The sequence below is a fragment of the Mastomys coucha genome, unplaced genomic scaffold (assembly GCF_008632895.1).
Source record: "Mastomys coucha isolate ucsf_1 unplaced genomic scaffold, UCSF_Mcou_1 pScaffold3, whole genome shotgun sequence".
Lineage (NCBI taxonomy): Eukaryota > Metazoa > Chordata > Mammalia > Rodentia > Muridae > Mastomys > Mastomys coucha.
This window is the reverse complement of record NW_022196909.1, coordinates 10,199,027-10,217,104: the sequence shown is the minus strand read 5'-3', so window position 1 is coordinate 10,217,104 and position 18,078 is coordinate 10,199,027. Positions and strand designations below refer to the sequence as shown.

The 18,078-nt window shown below is 45.3% G+C and overlaps 1 protein-coding gene across 2 annotated transcripts in view; it reads left to right on the top strand.

Moving 5' to 3' along the window:
- The window catches only part of Crybg1 (crystallin beta-gamma domain containing 1), a 236,318-nt gene that overhangs the window by 197,561 nt on the left and 20,679 nt on the right, over positions 1-18,078 (top strand). For both annotated transcript variants that reach the window (XM_031348565.1, XM_031348566.1), the window contains 6 exons: positions 2,919-3,058; positions 10,238-10,364; positions 12,872-12,907; positions 14,137-14,294; positions 15,349-15,475; positions 15,566-15,711. In XM_031348565.1, the coding sequence (XP_031204425.1) occupies positions 2,919-3,058; positions 10,238-10,364; positions 12,872-12,907; positions 14,137-14,294; positions 15,349-15,475; positions 15,566-15,711 (734 nt within the window). The remainder of the gene's footprint in view (positions 1-2,918; positions 3,059-10,237; positions 10,365-12,871; positions 12,908-14,136; positions 14,295-15,348; positions 15,476-15,565; positions 15,712-18,078) is intronic.

Sequence of the window (18,078 nt, the reverse complement as noted above, 5' to 3'; positions counted from 1 at the left end):
GCAGGAGGCTGACTTTCCTTGAAGTTTTCGCCTCAAATACCGCCATCACGCAAGTGTGCGTGGCAACTCAGCACATGGAGATGAGTGTCAGAGATAATTTTAATTTAAGGGAATCATTTTATGAAATAAATGAAAAAATATTTGATTGGTGCTCTATGGATATATGTTTTATAATGTAAATATTTGTATATCATAAATCAATTAGAAAAGAAACACTATAATCCTTAGACATTTTCTTTTTTTTTTTTTCCACGTGTAAGAGGTTTAATTGAGAGGAAGAGAGGAGGGCAGTAGCACAGAAAGAGAAGAAGGGAAGAGAGAGCAACATTTTCATGATGAATCTACTCAGCACACGTTTCACTCTGCCTTCTACTCACACCCCAAAGGAGCAGATTACTAAATAACCTGGACGCCATGAGTTCTCTATGAACAGACTGGGTTTTTTTTTTTAGGTTTATTTTATTTTTTATTTATGTTTATGTCTGTCTGTCAGTCTCTCTCTCTCTCTCTCTCTCTCTCTCTCTCTCTCTCTCTCTCTGTGTGTGTGTGTGTGTGTGTGTGTGTACTTGTGTATATATATATGCACAGGTGCCCATGGAGGCAAGAAGAGGGTGTGAGGTCCCCTGGAGCTGGAATTACAGGTGGCTCTGAGCCAGTGGCATAGGTGCGAGGGCCTGAACTCTGATCCTCTGTAATTATAGCAGATGTTCTAACTGTTGAGCCACCCATCCAGTCCCTTGCTTAGTGTTTTATGTCTCAATGAAGGTCTACTTTCCTTACATACTTTAAGGCATTTTACTTCAGAAAGACAGTACAGAAATAGTGTAGGTGACGGCTCAGCTCAGATTGTATGTGGATTTAAAATATTATTTGAGTCTCTGTGTGTCTCTGCTTCCCGGCTGCCACTAGGTGACCTGCCCTGTTCACACAATGCTACAGAGATATCCAAGCTCATCTTAGGTTCAAGCAATGACCCTTGAACCTATGAGCCCAAATAAATCTTTTCTCTAACAACCGAACCCCAGATTATTTGTGATATTTGAGGTCAGTTACAGAAGTGGCTAGAATTCCCTGCTTATTTTTTTAAGGAAGAAGGTGTCGTCAACATGTTTCTTTGTAAACATGTAACTTCTGGGGTCATACAATGGAAGAGTAAATGTTAACTTTATACAACAGAGGGAGAGTGCAGTAGAGAAAAGTGGAAACTTCTAAAATGGGAAGAAAGAAGCAGAGAGAAGCGCGCCCATTTCCTAGATCAGTGCCTCCTTTTGTCTGCCTTAAGGCAGTCTTGTATAGCCCATGCTAGCCTTGAACTTCCTGATCTTTGTGTTTCTGCTTCCCACGCTGGAATCACACGCTGGTCAACATCACTGAGAGACTCAGATGATGACGGTTAATCCAAAGGATTTATCTTCCATGAACCGACTCTGTATTTCAAGCTGTTCCTAAGCTGGCAGTCATGTCTTCTTGTGGCCCTAGTTTTCAGAATAGGAGGCGTATACCCTCATGGCCAGTTTAATTTTTGTTTTAAGTAGGGTACATAGTGTGATAAGCCATATAAGATATGAGGACTACTACCTTATTATGTGTATGAGTATTTTTCCCTGCACCACATGTGTGTCTGGTACACAAGGAGGTGGTGAGCCTTCATGTGGGTGCTGAAAATCAAGCCCCGGTCCTTTGTAACAACTACCAGTGAGTGCTCTTAACCACTGAGCCCACTCTTCAGTTCCGAGGAACACTATTTGAAGATGTCCTCCCAGTAGAATATTTTGCATTTACATATGAATGTAGCACACACACACCTACATTTTTTATTTATTGTTCAAATAATATGTGTAATAAAGCATTGTTTAAGCCAGGCGGTGGTGGCGCACGCCATTAATCCCAGCACTTGGGAGGCAGAGGCAGGCAGATTTCTGAGTTTGAGGCCAGCCTGGTCTACAGAGTAAGTTCCAGGACAGCCAGGGCTGCACAGAGAAACCCTGTCTCGAAAAACCAAAAATAAATTAAAAAAATAAATAAATAAAGCATTGTTTAAAGCTGTCACCTGAAGTCTACCATCATGACTTGTGTCTGTCCCTTCACTTATTTGAGGTCTCACCCTCTGGTTGGCCATATTCAAATTTCCTGTTTGTATAATTCTAAATGTGTCACAAATACAATGCCATTGCCCCTTTTTCTATTCAACACTTCAATTCTCAGTCTTTTTTTTTCTCTCTGTCTTCATGATTATTCTCCAAGATCACACTCCTGTGAGTAACTGCCTACTGTGATTCCCACCTGTTGAATATTGATTAGGGTAAGCTTCAGGTACATGCAGGAAGCAGCTCAGGGATATAGCTCCGGTTTGCTGACACAGCAAGAGCTTTTCATTGTACCACTTGGCCTAGGCCCAGCTGCACATCGTTCTTCATTGAAAGGGTGTGTTATTCCTTTCCGTGTAGTGTGTGAGTGATTTACCAACATGTATTTGCTATTTCCAATTACAGTGGGTCTTAGGATTGTTTCTCACATTTTTATCCTTTCAGCTTTTTAAGATGGTATTTTTAAATTGTGTATGCGTATGTGTGTAGGGGGCTGTGTGCCCGTGAGTGTAATGATTGTGGACTGTCAGCTCCTCAGAAGCTGGAGTCACAGGTGGTTTCTAGAAGGCTGCTGTGGGTGCTGGGAACTGAACTCTAGTCCCCTGCAAGAGCAGCAGGCTCTCTTAACCACTGGGCTCACCCCTTCCTCTTCCTCCTCTTCCTCTTTTCCTTCTCTATCTTCTAAAGATGCTTTGTTAACACAATTGTTTGTGACTCCAGTTCCACCACCAACACAAGGCGTGCATGTGGTACATGCAGGTGCTCACTCACCCCTATACATTAACTTTTTAGTGACATTTGTAGTTATTGTGGTTTTTTTTTTTTAAACAGGATTACAGAATCAGTCAGATTGACTTGTTCACTGAGCCAGAAGGGTTGGGACTCCTGAACTCCTACTTCGATGACACTGAGGAAATGCAGGGCTTCGGTGTGATGCAGAAGACGTGTTCCATCAAAGTGCACTGGGGCACGTAAGTCTTCCATTTCAAATCCGGCTGTAACGAGGCCTCATGAGGAATACTAGAGAGGATGTAGGGGTTCAGTGTGGGGATCCAAGCCCAGTCTCTATGCCTTATACTCTGCCCACAAGTGTTCTAGGTGCTGAACCCACCACGGCACCCCGCCGCCTCTTCACCCGCCTCCCCATTTCCTGTGCTGGGGTTGATCTTAGGCAAGGACGTTACCACTAAGCTATGTCCCGGCCATGGGGAACACAGTTTTCACACAGGACTTTTCCTCTATCACAGAGACACCATGCCATTCCCAGCTGAGTCGTGGCTTATACGTTCATGATAATTCCAAGGTTATAATTCAGTATTTCAAGTGGGATGGGTTCAATCAGAACATACTGCCTTTGTCACTGTTACACAAGCTGCTGGGTTGGCTACTGTCTTATAAAGTGCTGTTGTGTGGGACTGTCTTACAAAGTGATCTAACCTACACAAGCCTCATGAGACTGTAAGAATATTTTGGAGGAAATGGGAATATCTGAGATGGGGGGATGAGGATAAAACGTGGAGGACAGAGCATGCGGTCTCTGAAGTGGAGCCCAAAGCCTTGGCACATGGAAGGAATCTGCCGAAATGCTAGAAAACCCCTATAAAAGTAGCTTACTAATTTATATGAAATCTTTCTTCAGAAAAGTCACTACAATTATTTATTTATTTATGGTATATGTGCACATGTGTGTAGACATATGGGTGTGTGTATGAGGCATGTGTGTAGAAGTCAGAGGACAACTTTTAGGGATCAATTTCTCTTTCCAACATATGGGCCCCAAGTATGGAGCTCAAGTCATCTGGCCTGGCATCTTGTACTTTTATCCCACAGGGCCATCTTCCGCCCAAATCTCTTCTCTTTAAACATTTTATTTTTGTGTAAGTTTTCTGAGATGCATAATTAGATCAATGATACTGTATGTAATATATAACTATTTATATATTCAGAGCACAAAGACAAGTTTTTATGAGTAGGAGGTTTCATGGTTTCAGTAGTCTGTCTAAGAAAGTGATCTAAGGTCTACTGAGCCCCTTGGCTGTGCCTTGGCATTCTACTGGCTGCTGTGAATCATAGTTTGCCATTGTTGCCATCATGGGAAGTGGTTGCTCGTGCAGGCGGAAGGAGCCAAATCACCTGCAGATCACAAATTCCAATTTTCTGTCCTCTGAAATCATGAACTGGAAATGTCTGGGTGACGTAGGATGTGAGACCACGGGGCTTTGGCTTGGAGTGGGTAGCAGCCATCTTTGAAGGAATGAAAGGTAGAAGAAACTCCATCTGTTTTCTGGTATTCCGTGGGGACCTGCGGGAAGCAGCTAGAACGGAAGAAGTAGGCTTCGGCTTCCTGAGGGCTGAAATGGAAGCAGCTGCCTTGCTAAGTAGACAGTTTCTTGTCACAGGAGGTACTCAAGCGGAGGATAGTGTTTTATCCGGGGCTTTGTAACGGGAATTACAAAGTTGTAGATTAGCTACCTCCTATGTGACTGTTTGTTCTTTCATTTGTCTAAAAATTTTGAAATACACCTGAAAAAAAGCAGCCCCCTGCCTTAGTCTATTTTCCGTGACTCCATCCATGAAAAAGAGGCCCCATGACTGAACTGATGACCGAGTTACCTCTCGAAGGTCCGGTATGATCCCCTCTTAGTACCTTCCAGTGTATGTTAAGCTTCGACGTGGCATTTTGAAGGGCATGTCCAAGCTGTCATACCTGCCTCTCTGTAAGTGAGTTGATAGCAGGGAGAGCCTGGGGATGCCTTGTCAACAGTGGGGGACACTTACAAGGGCAGAATTTGGAATTGTTGGCTGCTGTAAAAAGGTAGGCTATCAAAAAGAGAGGGAGAAAGCGAAAGAGGGAAGAGAGGGGGAGAAAAGCAGCAGAGAAGCAATTCCAGTCATACAGGCAAGAGGTGATGCTGTGGGAGTGGAGGCAGGAAGTGGGAGACCTGAGGTACATTTTAAAGGCAGAATTAACCACATGTGCTGATAAGTTTTATGTAGGTGCAGGGGCTTAGAAGCTAGGCCTAGTCTGAGATGGAGCCTGCAGGAAGAGTGTGGAGGGCAGAAGGGAGTTCAGAAGTTGATTTTGGACAGGTTAAATCTGAGATCCACTGTAAGTGCACATGAGAAGGCAGGAGGATATGTGGAAGTATGGGCCTGGGTTGTGGGGAAAGGTTTCAGGTAGAGCCTGGGAGTCCTCCACCTAGAGAAGGGATTGAAGGGCTGTGGATGTAACTCAGAACACTCGCCTCATCTGCAGAATGCCTGGAAGTCAAGTCCCCAGCATTGTAGGAGGGAGAAGCAGAAAAAAGCAAGTTTTAAAAGGGGAAATGAGCATTGAGAAGACTTTAAACTATGTACTACATGAGATGGTTGAGGGCAAAGACCTTATGTGCCTTCGGCACTTTTATGTTGAGAGATTGGGAGCCTGGTAAAAGAAAGTGTCTCTACGACCACTGCCTTTGGGTGTCTCCTTCGGCCGTTCATTGCCGTGCCAGTGGTTTCGTGAAAGCCGCCTACGGAGTCTGTTCAAAGTCCAGCTTATTGAACTCAGCTGCTGAGCTCAGGACACCAATGCTCTTACAGGTCTCCAAGGAAGTCTGGCTGAGCTGAGAGCACTGTTTGCTTGTGGCTTACTCTCTCCATCCACCCTGTTCTCCCTAGTGTGGGATTACAGCTGTGAGCCACCACGTCTGGCTAGGTGGGCGGGGTTTAACTGGTAATAAACACTCAGCTCATTTTGCTACCATTGGTGCAGTGTCCTAAGTGTGTGAGCAAAGAAGTCCTGGGTGTGGGGGTGAGGTGGAGGGGTGGGGGTGAGGTGGAGGGGTTGGGGTGAAGGGGTCTTTTCCTTTATCCCATTAGGGAACACCTTCCTGGGCCTGTTCACTCTAGATTAAGTTCCTCTGCACGCGTATAAGGGTGTTACTGGCCTCCTCAGATTCTTTCTGGAGGAAATGAGTAATTCTTAACTAAATTTGCCTTTCAAATTCTGTTGAATATGACTGATAGATATCTAAACCTTTGTTTAGCGGCTGGCTAATCTTAGCCCCATCCTCCTTGAGGTAAAGGCAGGCTTGCATAGTTCTAGGGTGTGTTTTAATAAAAACAAAACATTTTAGAACGTCAGAGGAAGCATACGATTTAAGCAAGGAAGACAGGCGGGCCCCCCTCATCTGGACCAGGGTCGTTAGCTAAAGAGTCCTGGTGATTTGAAATGAAGCGACTGCTTTCTCCCTAGCCAATTGTGCTTTTGTCACTTTTACTACAAATAGTTGTCATCTGCAGAAGGCCATCCGTCTACATGTGAGTTTCAGAGCCTAATAATGGCACAAACCGGTGTGAGCCTGGCCTAAGTGACTACCAGCTGTGTTGCAGATCCCTGTCACTTGCTCTGGTCCCATTCCCTTCTGCACACACATAAACCCTCTCCTAAGACCGCATACAGCCGTTGACTTGCCTGTGTCTCTGGTTCTCATTGCTGTGTTGTAATAACTACGTGTATCCTCCTGTGGATGTAGTATTGCGGTGCCTCTAGGATCAGAAGCAAGCACTCAAAAAGCCGAATGGTGCACACAGTGAGGAGGTGTGTAGATCAGCGGAGACTCGAGGCCAATAAAGAGTTGTGTGGCTAGCTGGGCAAGCTCCCCGTCACTGTCTGTTGAGTCCTACTTATAATCTCCCAAAGCATCATGTGTCCTCTCAACAGGTTTTGCTTCAAGCAAAACATCATGAGTCTGCATCACATGACAACCAGAAATTTCCACCACATGCGCGCACACACACACACACACACACACACACACACACACACACACACCGCACTTAGAAATATATAAATACAACCTTCTCAGCCCTTATAGTGTTACTGCTATGGGTATATTTTCAGGACTGCCCATTTGGCATTGGACAACCAATTTGGGGGCTCTTTCCTGGGGAGGCTTCCTCCCCCTCCTCCCTTAGTTATTTGTGGTTCTGTGCCTGGTGGAGTTCATGAGCGCTCCCTTTCCATGTCATCCATTCCCCTCCATGCTGGCATGGCTGCGGTGTGGTTCATTCAGGTCATGTTCAGGCAGCTGTGTTGATGAAGGCTCATGACTGTAGTTTCCCTGACATTTCTAGGAGACACCATCTCACAGAAAACTTCCTATTCCTCTGACTCTAACAATCTTTCTGTCCCCTCCTTTGCTGCAGAGACCCCTTGACCTTTTGAGACCTCTAGCCAGCTGTCTTAGACCACAGATTTTTTTCTGAATCTTTCTTTTCCTGTTATCCTCTAGTTCTCTGAATGTTATTTGTATGAAGGGTTAGGTGGAAAGGTATGATTAGATTTAGTTGGACGGTTTTGGCCAGGTCACTTCCTGTGAGGGGGCGCCACGTATGTGTGATGTGTCATCACATGACAAACTAGCCACCTGCCTACTGATGATGTCAAGTTTTCTTGCCTAGTTAACACGGGGCCTCCCACATCCCTCCTTTGCCAAGTTATTCAGAAATTTTACATAACCTCACATTTAATTTTCAGTTAATTTTCATAAATACTTGGCCAATGTTTATGTCCAAATCACATCTTTAGTGTTGTCTGTAGGTGGTTAGTTTACAAGTTAATTATTCTAAGAACAAACATATATTATAAGACTGATCTTTTCTTATGGAATGAAAGGGTATTTCTAAAGGAATGATAACACATATTTTTAACATAAAGATTAGTGGCCATTGTTCAGCAGTGTTTGTGTATGATTTCTAAGAATACATTCATGAGCATTCATCACGTATGTCCCTTATAGATATATTCATGTACTTTCATCATGAATGTTCCTATGTATACATTCATGCACATTCATCATGTATATTTTTATGCAGACATTTATGAATATTCATAATGGTTAAAAATATGCACATGCTTCTTGCACTACAATTGGCATGACTACAAACCTGAGTTTTTAGTGGGCAAAGCTTGTTACCTCAGTACAAGTGGAGAAGGGGAATGTCTCTTTAGAAATGGAAATGGCATGGCCTGAAGACAATTCTCTGCTCTCCTAAAGCTCTGTGTGTGAGTCTCAGAGCCCCGGGTGTGCCTGCACATGCGAATGTCTGACCCGGTCCTTCAGGAGGGAGGACACTCAGGACACAGCCTTGCAAATTCACCAGTTTGTAGGTTCTGCTCCTAGCAGAGTCCCCACCTTCTGTAGATGCTGTGTGACTGGCCCACGTGCTTCAAGGAGAGTGAACTTTTAGTCTCAGATGACAGATCCGTCCGACGGATCTTGAGGAGGAAAGCCCTCGACAGAAGGCTACTTTGGAAACATCATTTTGAGTCTAGGGAGATGGTTCAGCAGTTAAGAGCACAGGCTGCTCTTCTAGAGGGCCTGGGCTCAATTCCCAGCACTCACATAGCAGTTCACAACTGTCTCCAACTCCAGTTCCAGGGATCTGGTATTCTAAGACAGACAGACATGCCGATAAAACAGCACTGTACATAAAAATAAATAAGCCCGTGTGTAGCATGCCGAGCAGCTTTGGGCTCCAGGGATGTATGTGTCTTCCTGACTATGATGTTTTAGATGTAGGAAGTTGGTGTAACCCCCCCCCCCATAGCCAGCTGCCTTCTGGGTTAGAAAGGTATTGCAGACTGTTTTAAAAGACAGGCCTCTTTCCCCCTTGGTTAACTTGTTCTAAAGTGTAACATTTGCACTGAAAAAGGCACTCAAAAAGATATTGACCTTATAGACTGAGTGTGATTTTGTTAGCTAGAATGGAACACCCCAGCACGGTCCTCCAGGCCCCCTCCTGGCTCCTCCACTGCTCCCCTCCCCCTCTCCCCTCTCCCTCTGTGTGATCTTGCCTTAGGATTTCATTGGCTGGCTTTGGTCTCCACTAGGAACCATGGGACCCCCCTAGTTTCTTTGTGTACCTGTTGGCTGACCTTTAGTAGGAACTAGGTGGCAAATCTCTAGGTAATTAGTCTAAAAAAGGTTCAAGGGCATCTTTAACTCAGATTTTTACTAAAAATGGGTGTTCGGCTAGAATCAGAAACCGTAGAAAAGCAACCCTGCCCTCGGGCCCTGTTCTGCTACTAAGGGTTTTATTTAGAGTTCTCCCTTTTGTCTCAACATCTGGGAATATGTGTGGTTGGCACAGCGCCCCAGGTGGGTGGTTCAGCCAGGCTAACAGTTATCAGTTGTGTGGGTTGCCATCAGAAAGGAGAGACAGAGGAGAGGAGCCAGCCTGTGTTTCCAAGGGAAGGCACTATCTGAATTATATAGTCACTTCTCCAGTAGCTGCACCCTCCCAGAGACGTGCACTCAGCTCCAGTGGGCATGCCTTTATGGCTCCCCGGCCTTTGCTCAGGAGTAGGTGGGGCTGCCATTCCCTGACCTGACCAAAGTGGAGTAGCAGCTGGCAAGCCCTGTACAAGGATGTGGTATTTCACGTCTTTAGGATCAGAACCAAGCATCCAGAAGGGGTTGCCCCCTGGGAACAGGTAGCCCATGGACCTTCAGGCCTCTGACACCAGCAGTGTGTGCTGAGTGGTGCACACGGTGAAGATGCTTGTGAAGGGAGAAGAGCAGATTGTGTTTGGTACACTCCCTGCAGTGGGGGAAAAATCTGCTGTGAAAGATTGACGGAGAGTGGGGATCAGGGGTCAGTTCACAGTGGCCCTGCCTTGGGGCAAGTGATTTAACCTTGCCTGTAAAATAGGGACAGCACTGTGACGCCTGGCTGAAATTCTAGGTGGTGTTCCTAGATTCTAGGCTTTTGGAAAGGATCAGTTGCTACACATTTTGATAGTGTGTGACATAATTAAGTAGAATGCCAGGAGTCTTTATTTACAAATGAAATACTAACTTAGAACAGGGCTTGAGATGGCCTAACCTGAGTGGTCTCTAACTATGTGCAGAGACATTTACATGTAAAAGCAGTTGTAATATGGCTTACAGTAAGCGGCCACGCCAGCCAAGAGAAAATTGTAGGCCAGGAGAAACATCGCACAGCTGGCTCCTCTGAAGGCACAGGTGCTGCCATTGCTGGGAGAGTGGCCACATTCTCCTCTGTTCCTGCCCTCCCCTGTCAGTGGAGTCCTGTGCACCAGGCAGGAAGAAACAGACATTAACCACAAGTTCTGCTTCTTTGCTTCCATGGTGGTTATGCAGGTGGCTCATCTACGAAGAGCCTGGATTCCAAGGCGTCCCCTTCATCCTGGAGCCCGGAGAATACCCGGACCTATCCTTCTGGGATACCGAAGAAGCGTACATTGGATCCATGCGGCCTCTGAAAATGGTAACACGACACTGAAGCCGGTTCTCTGAAGGCAGCATGTCTCTTAGCTGTGACCTCCATAATCTACCAGATGTGGCTTTGAACAGTAAAAGTAGCTTTTATTGCTCTACATGCATCTGTAATAAACAGGTAGATGAGTCCTATTGCTGAATAGAAATCGTAGAAGCAATAACTTACTCCATTTCCCGGTTAAGAAGGGTGGACAAAGACCATGCCCTTTGCACAGAGGGCATCTTCTGCCTCACCAAGCTTTAGCCCAGAGAGGCCTAGTGAGTGAAGGACTATTTGTGGAAAGTGGAAGCAATGGCGTGTACAATCCCGGTCAGTAGGACAAGAGACAGGGCAGCGGCACAGTTAGGAAAACCACCTGAATGCACAGCCAAATCTGCCCGCTGGAGCTGGCAGAGGATGCTTATAAGGCCAGGGCAGGCACAGAGCTGGGCAGGGCATGCTGAGGACCAGCACAGACACAGTAGTGCCAGGAGGCAGGGCTGAGTGGGATAGAAGGAGAGCTGGGGTGAGGGGTCAATGTTCATTGTTTTAGGGTCTTACTGCTGTGCACAGACACCATGACCAAGGCAACTCTTATAAGGATGACATTTCACTGGGGGTTGGCTTACAGGTTCAGAGGTTCAGTCTAGTATCATTAAGGCGGGAACATGGCAGCATCCAGGCAGGCATGGTGCAGGCAGAGCTGAGAGTTCTACATCTTCATCTGGAGGCTGCTAGCAGAATACTGGTTTAGGATGAGGGTCTTAAAGCTCACACCCACAGTGCCACACCTACTGCAACAGGACCACACCTTCTGATAGTGCCACTCCCTGGGCCAAGTGTGTACAAACCTCTACACTCCTCCTGCTTCCCCAGAGCCTGTGCTTCCACTCCTTGTCCCCACCACCACCCCCACCCGTGGCTACTCTGCCGGGATGGAGACTTGGGTGGTATGAGGCTACCACACCAGGCTCTGGTATGGGCCACTGGATGCTAGGTACTCACTGAACACCAGGGCGAAGCTTTTGCTATGAACTTGCTTATGGAAGTCCACATTGCAGGTGTCTTCAGAGCCAGGATGAGACGGATTAGAAAGTTAGATACGTCTGATTTGATTATCTGCAGATCCATGCAGATGACTTGAGGTTTTTCTTTTTTCTTTTTTTTAATTAAATCCACTTTCAAAGATCCCCATTTTATTAGTTTTGGGAATGCATGACAGAGTTGTCTCAAGCTTAAAAAGCAATGTGATGGTTTTAAAACTGAAGTTTATTGAGTCCCCACCCCAAAGATTTTTTTTTTCTTGAAGATTTTTTTTTAATGTATTTTATATATGTAAGTGCTCTGTTTTCATGCACGCCAGAAATGGGGATCAGATTCCACTGCAGATGTCTGTGAGCCTCCAATGTGGTTACTAGAATTGAACTCAGGACATGCAAAAGAGCAACCAGTGCTCTTAGCCACTGAGCCATCTCTCCAGCTCCTAAAGACTATTTTTTAAGAAGGTGCTCCTTTGGTTGTATAAGGTCTAGCTTGCTAATTGACTTAGCCTATTTATGGTTTCAGTTTATTTGGGCCATTTGAAGATTTTGGCTACATTTAAGCTCATAAAAACACATTGAGGGAAATCTCCCAGCTTATCAACTACTGACTTCTGCCTGTTCAGTATTTTTAGGCAATACTTTTCCTCTCTGGTTCTAGTTTTGTTTTGTTTTTTACTTAAAAAAAAAGAGAACCATTCTTTTATTACAAAAGTGTAACAATGCCATCCTTTGGGAGGTTTTAGCTGTTATCTAATAGTTCTTATTATTTCCTGCTGTGTGAACTTTAACACTTTTGTAGGCTATGGGTTACAGAGTCAGATGCTTCCTGGAGGGCAGGCAGGAAATACAAAGGGCGGGACTGCTGGGAGTGGAATCAGAGGGAGCCAAGGCTGTGGCCTGTGAAGGACCCGCCCATGCAGGATTGCCCGTGCAGAAGGTAGAACTCACTTCCTGTGAGATGCTATAAAATCTAAGGGTTATTTATTGAGAGAAATAAGAAATAGAAGTTTTAGGAGGTTGAAGCAGGATGATCCTAAGTTTGAGGCTAGCCTGGTCTACCTGGTGTGTGAGAGAGACCCTACCTCAAAAGAACAAGAAAAATATAGCACTGGCTCTTGGGATACAAATTAAAATTGTATAAAGAAATTTTCCTAGTTAAAAAACAATACAGAGCAAAATAAACCAAGGGGTGTGGATATAGCTCACGGGTAGAGTGCTTAAGCAGCATTGCAAGGCCCTGGGTCTGATTTCTCTGCACTCAAAACAACAACCAAACAAACCAAAGACAGAACAGAAGCACACACTAGGTGTGCATGTCCAGTGAGTCACTGCTGTAGATGGTCTTGTTTCCTCATTTTTATTTGATAATTTTGGCATCGGCACACTGTGTGCTTCAACTAATAAGATAATACTGATCACTCTCGGTGGAAACTGGGTTTTTTACTACACGGTTTTTGTTTTGCTTTGTTTTAGGGTGGCCGTAAAGTTGAATTCCCTACAGATCCCAAGGTAAGAAGGAGAGAGAAAGAGAGAGAGAGAGAGAGAGAGAGAGAGAGAATATGAGTGGGTGTATGTCCAGAAGTGAGGGGGTGGGGAAGAGAGAAATTATTCTATAATCTTTAAGTATATGATGCTAATGTGACTTCCCCCCTGAGTCTCCCTCCCACTAAACTTCAGGAAGAGTCTAATGGCTCTGGTTATCTTATCGTAGCCTCCAAGGTTCACTGTTGTATTAATTTTACCATTCTGGTTGGATTTGCTAATTGATGAGCCCGTTGCTGGCAACAGAAGAACACTTTTCAGTTGCACTGCATTGGTCTGGGGGGATTGACCGCAGCCTTTGCCTGCCAGGCCATGAGTCCAGCTCCATCCCCCAGCTCCCCCTGCTGAGCCATGAGTCCATCTCCATCCCCCAGCTCCCCATTCTGAGCCATGAGTCCATCTCCATTCAGCAGCTCTCCCTGATGAGCCATGAGTCCATCTCCATCCCACAGCTCTCCCTGCTGAGCCATGAGTCCAGCACCATCCCACAGCTCTTCCTGTTCCAGATGTACCTGCTACTGCTGTTTCCTACATCTGTCCCATGCACCATGGTTGCTTATCATTTTCAAATCAACTTTAGAATCCTCTGGCTCTTTACTATAGTTTAAACATTGCCTTTAGAGTGTTCCACACTATCGGTGGAAGGAGGGGGAGCCTAATGATTTCTGTTTAACTATATTAGTAGGTGCTATTGTGTAGTTGATTTTTATAAATGATTAGAAATTTTTAATTTGTATTCCAGGATTTAGTGCTATTTATTATTAATTTTGTTGTTGTTGTTGTTGCTTACATTTGTTTGGGGTGTGTGTGTGTGTGTGTGTGTGTGTGTGTGTGTGTGTGTGTGTGTGAGATGGCATGTTGGCACATGTGAGTCCGGGGAGATTGAACCTGCTGAGCCATCTTGCTGGTCCTGCTTTTGCTGAGCCAAGGCAGTCTTTATTGTGTAGCCCATGGATGGCTGTGGACTTGGGATCTTCCTTCCGCATCCTCCTGAGTCTTGAGATTATAGGCTGTACCACTATGTCCAGCTTCCCCCCATCCCCCGGCTGTGTCTTGTGGGGAATGGAATCCAGTGTCTCACACATGCTGAGCAAGAGCCACACCCCTAGCCCAAGTGAATAACAGATTCGATGTTTAGCTATTTTTTAGCCATTTCACTTCTCCCAAAATATTAGCATATCTCACTTCTATTGCAGGTAGTTATTTATGAAAAGCCCTCCTTTGAGGGAAGGTGTATGGAGCTAGAAACGGAAATGAGTACTTTTATCTTGGAAGGAGATGAGGCAGAAGAAACAACTGGAAACGGCCATTTGCCCTTTACATCGGTGGGGTCAATGAAAGTCCTCAGAGGCGTGTAAGTAGAAAGGGTAAATGGTAAGGACTTCTCTTGTTCCCTGATGAAATAATGAACGTGCCCTCTTTCCCCGGAAGACAACATTCTTGATTATAGTCTGGTGATGTATTGTGGGGAGTAGGGAATCCTGAGGATTGAACCCCTGAGTGTCACATATGCATGGAGGTGTCCAGCCACATCCCCAGAGGGGTCTGCTGAGCTGGCCTTGAAGCAGTGCCTGGAAGGACACTGCAGGGGGGTCTGGTGTGGAGCTCATACAGTGTTGTACAGATTGATTTTTAAAATACCATGTTCCAATCTAGTGAACCATTTATTAGTTTTCTTTCTAATTTTCATGATCTTCTTGAACTTTATAGATCTTGCACATTTCTAGTAGGAGTATATACTGAAGCAGTCTTGTAAATAGGCAAAACTGTAGATTTTTATTATTACTCTTTGAAGACAGTTTGTCATTTACTTGTTGAGTTTCATTTTCATTCTTTTGTTTAATTATTTATCTTTATTTTATGTGTATGAGTGTCTCACCTGCATGTATGTCTATGCACCACATCCATGCAGTGTCTGAGGAATCTAAAAAAGATAGCGTCAGACCCTCTGGAACTGGAGTTAACAGTTGTTAGCTGTTATGTGGGTACTGGGATCCCCTGCAAGAGAAAAAGTGCTCTTAACTGCTGAGCCATCTCTCCAGCCCTTCATTTTAATTACATACCCAACCACACACCCAAGTGCACACACATACATATCCACTACACCCAAAAGCTCTCTTGAGCAAGCACGTGCGCACACACACACACGCACTCAGGGATACACACAACTACATGCCTTTACAAAACTCTAATATGTTAGGTTGTTTTTTTTTTCTGACCTAATTCAACAAATTCCCTTAAACATTAAAGAATTCCAACAAAAACACATAAATTTGTATGCTGTCCTTTCTAAACTTAGGGAAATTTCCAAATTCACATGGAATATTATACTTGTGTTTGTCAGTAAAGCAGGCACATGGGAAGCATTGTGAATGTCTGACAGGCTGCTTGCTCTCTTTCTCTTGTAGCTGGGTTGCTTATGAGAAGTGCGGCTTCACTGGCCATCAGTATTTGCTGGAGGAGGGAGAATACAGAGACTGGAACGCCTGGGGAGGCTACAATGGAGAGCTCCAGTCTCTACGGCCTATATTAAGTGTAAGTTAAAGAGAAGCTAACGGCTAACGTGAGGTCCTTTCGGGATGATAAACAACTACCCTTTATATTTGAATCTCTCTCTCTTAATAGGATTTTTCAAATGCGCACATGATAATGTACAGTGAGAAGAACTTTGGCTCCAAAGGCTCCAGTATCGATGTCTTGGGGATTGTTGCCAATTTAAAGGAGACTGGCTATGGAGTGAAAACACAGTCAATCAATGTACTGAGTGGCGTGTAAGTGAAGCAGTCCCACCAGGATGATAAGCTTGGGTTTGGCTCGAGGTTTCTGTTAAATTAATAGTCTGTGACACAGAGTCAGCCCTCAGTAAATATCTCACAGGTAAACAGTAATTCAGTCCCTTGGTATTTACAACTGTGACACTTTCACGGCTGTTCTAAAAATATTCTGATGTAACCTTCTCCCCCCAGCCCCCTTGGAGCAGGCTCTTGGGTGTCATGGTAGAAATATGCGGACCTGCGGACCTTTTTCTGAATGGGTGGATTGTTAGTAGGCTGGCATTGGCCTTGAGGCTGGGATGAAGTCCCAGTAGGTTCTCCTGTAGTGCCATGGCTGCTCCCATTTCCTCACTGATATTTTGACATAAAAACCACTGTTTACGTAGAGCGGAGGGCATCTGGTTGTGCAGCTCAGCTGACCTGGCCTTGGCATCTGCCTACCCAAGCCTTCCGTGCTGGGATTCGGGTACCCAGGGTTTTCACCAATGCCAAGTCTTTACCGAGACACGACTCTGAGGCAGAAGGGACTGATCAAGCATGCCGGCCTAAGTGATAGAGACAGAACTTATTGGCTGTACAAATAAAAAGTCCTAGAGAGGATTTTGTTTCAGGCCGGGCACAGTAGTACAGACATATGCTCTCGGCACTCAAGAAGTGGGAACAGAAAAACTGAGTTCAAGGCCAGCCTGGGTGACTTAGGATCCTGTCTGAAAGCAGGAACAATGACAAGACCAATCAAGCAAAAACGTTTTGGCTGCAGGCATGACTAGATATTTGGGATCCAGAGAACACTCTCCCCTGGGCTTGTTTCTGTGGCTTACCCTGGGGTGGGCCTCTCCACCTGAGGTGGGCCTCTCCACCTGAGGTGGGCCCCTCCACCTGAGGTGGGCCTCTCCACCTGAGGTGGGCCTCTCCACCTGAGGTGGGCCTCTCCACCTGAGGTGGGCCTCTCCACCTGTGGCCCTCAGCCATGGCTGACTCTCATTCTCCCGACACATTGCATGTTCAGGTTCCAGGTTTGACTTTGATTCTGTGGTGTGGGTCATTCGTGCATGCCTTAACTAGAGAAGGAATTTTGTGCTACTGTGGTGTGGCCATCGCTAGGGTCAGTCCCACAGTAGGTATGACTGAAGTGAGTGGCTCCCCAGAAGCATCTGCACAGATGCCAGATCTCTGTCGTAGGGAACTGTTCTCATGATCCAGCTGGTGACCCTTGTGGTTTCTTCTAAGTGGTAATGTTATTGAAAGGATATTGGTTCTATTGAAAGGACATTGATCCTATTGAAAGCAGTTGGTGTTAGCCTCCTGAATCAGGCTGGCCTCAGCATTTCTCGAGGCATCCCCTAAGATCCTGGCAAATCTGTTATTTCTACAGTAGAACACGCTTGTGTTGTTAGTCACCACATCCTTGTGTAGGGTGTCACTTGTGGCTCACTGGGCAGTGTCACCTCAGCAGCTCTGACATGGTATGATCACAGCTGGCTGTCACCAGAATCAGGAGTCACCTGAACACATGGCAGAAGCCACCGGAAGTAGTGGCTCTGCAGCATTTCAGATCATGTTTATTATTGTCTGAAAAAGTTATGAGCCACTCAGTCTTGGAGGAACAGTCACCAGGTATGCTTGTTCACTAGTCACAAGCCAGCCAGTCATCTGCAACTGGAGGATGCTGGGTAGATGTTGATGTAGGCTTAGTTAGCATAGCGTGTAGTACTCTGAGCCTGTTTTCCTTCCTTCTTACCTACTCTGCTTGCTTCATATCAGTTTCCTCCAATCGGATGTTGGGCTTTTTTAACTATCTATTTTTAGTTGTTTTTAGTTGTATTTCCTGGCAGAGGCTTTTGTTCTTGTTGTAGTAGTCCAGGTTTGGTATTGGGGGAAAGTAGGAGAGAGGTACAGTTATACACACACACACACACACACACCACATATATACACATACACCACACACCATACATATACCACACACATACACTACACATACACACACACATGCATACCACATATACACTCATATACCACACACAACACATACACACATATACACACACAACACACAAATACCACATACACACATGCCATACATATACCATATACACATGCATACACCACACACACAAGCACAGCACACATATACACCACACACATACATACCACATAGACATGCATACACCACATACACCACACACATATACACACAACACATACATATACCACATATAACACACACCCCACACATACACACACGCATACCACACACACACACAAACACCACACATGTACCATACATACACAGCACACACACACACACACACACACACACACACACGGCACATGTACCACACACACACACTCATGCACACA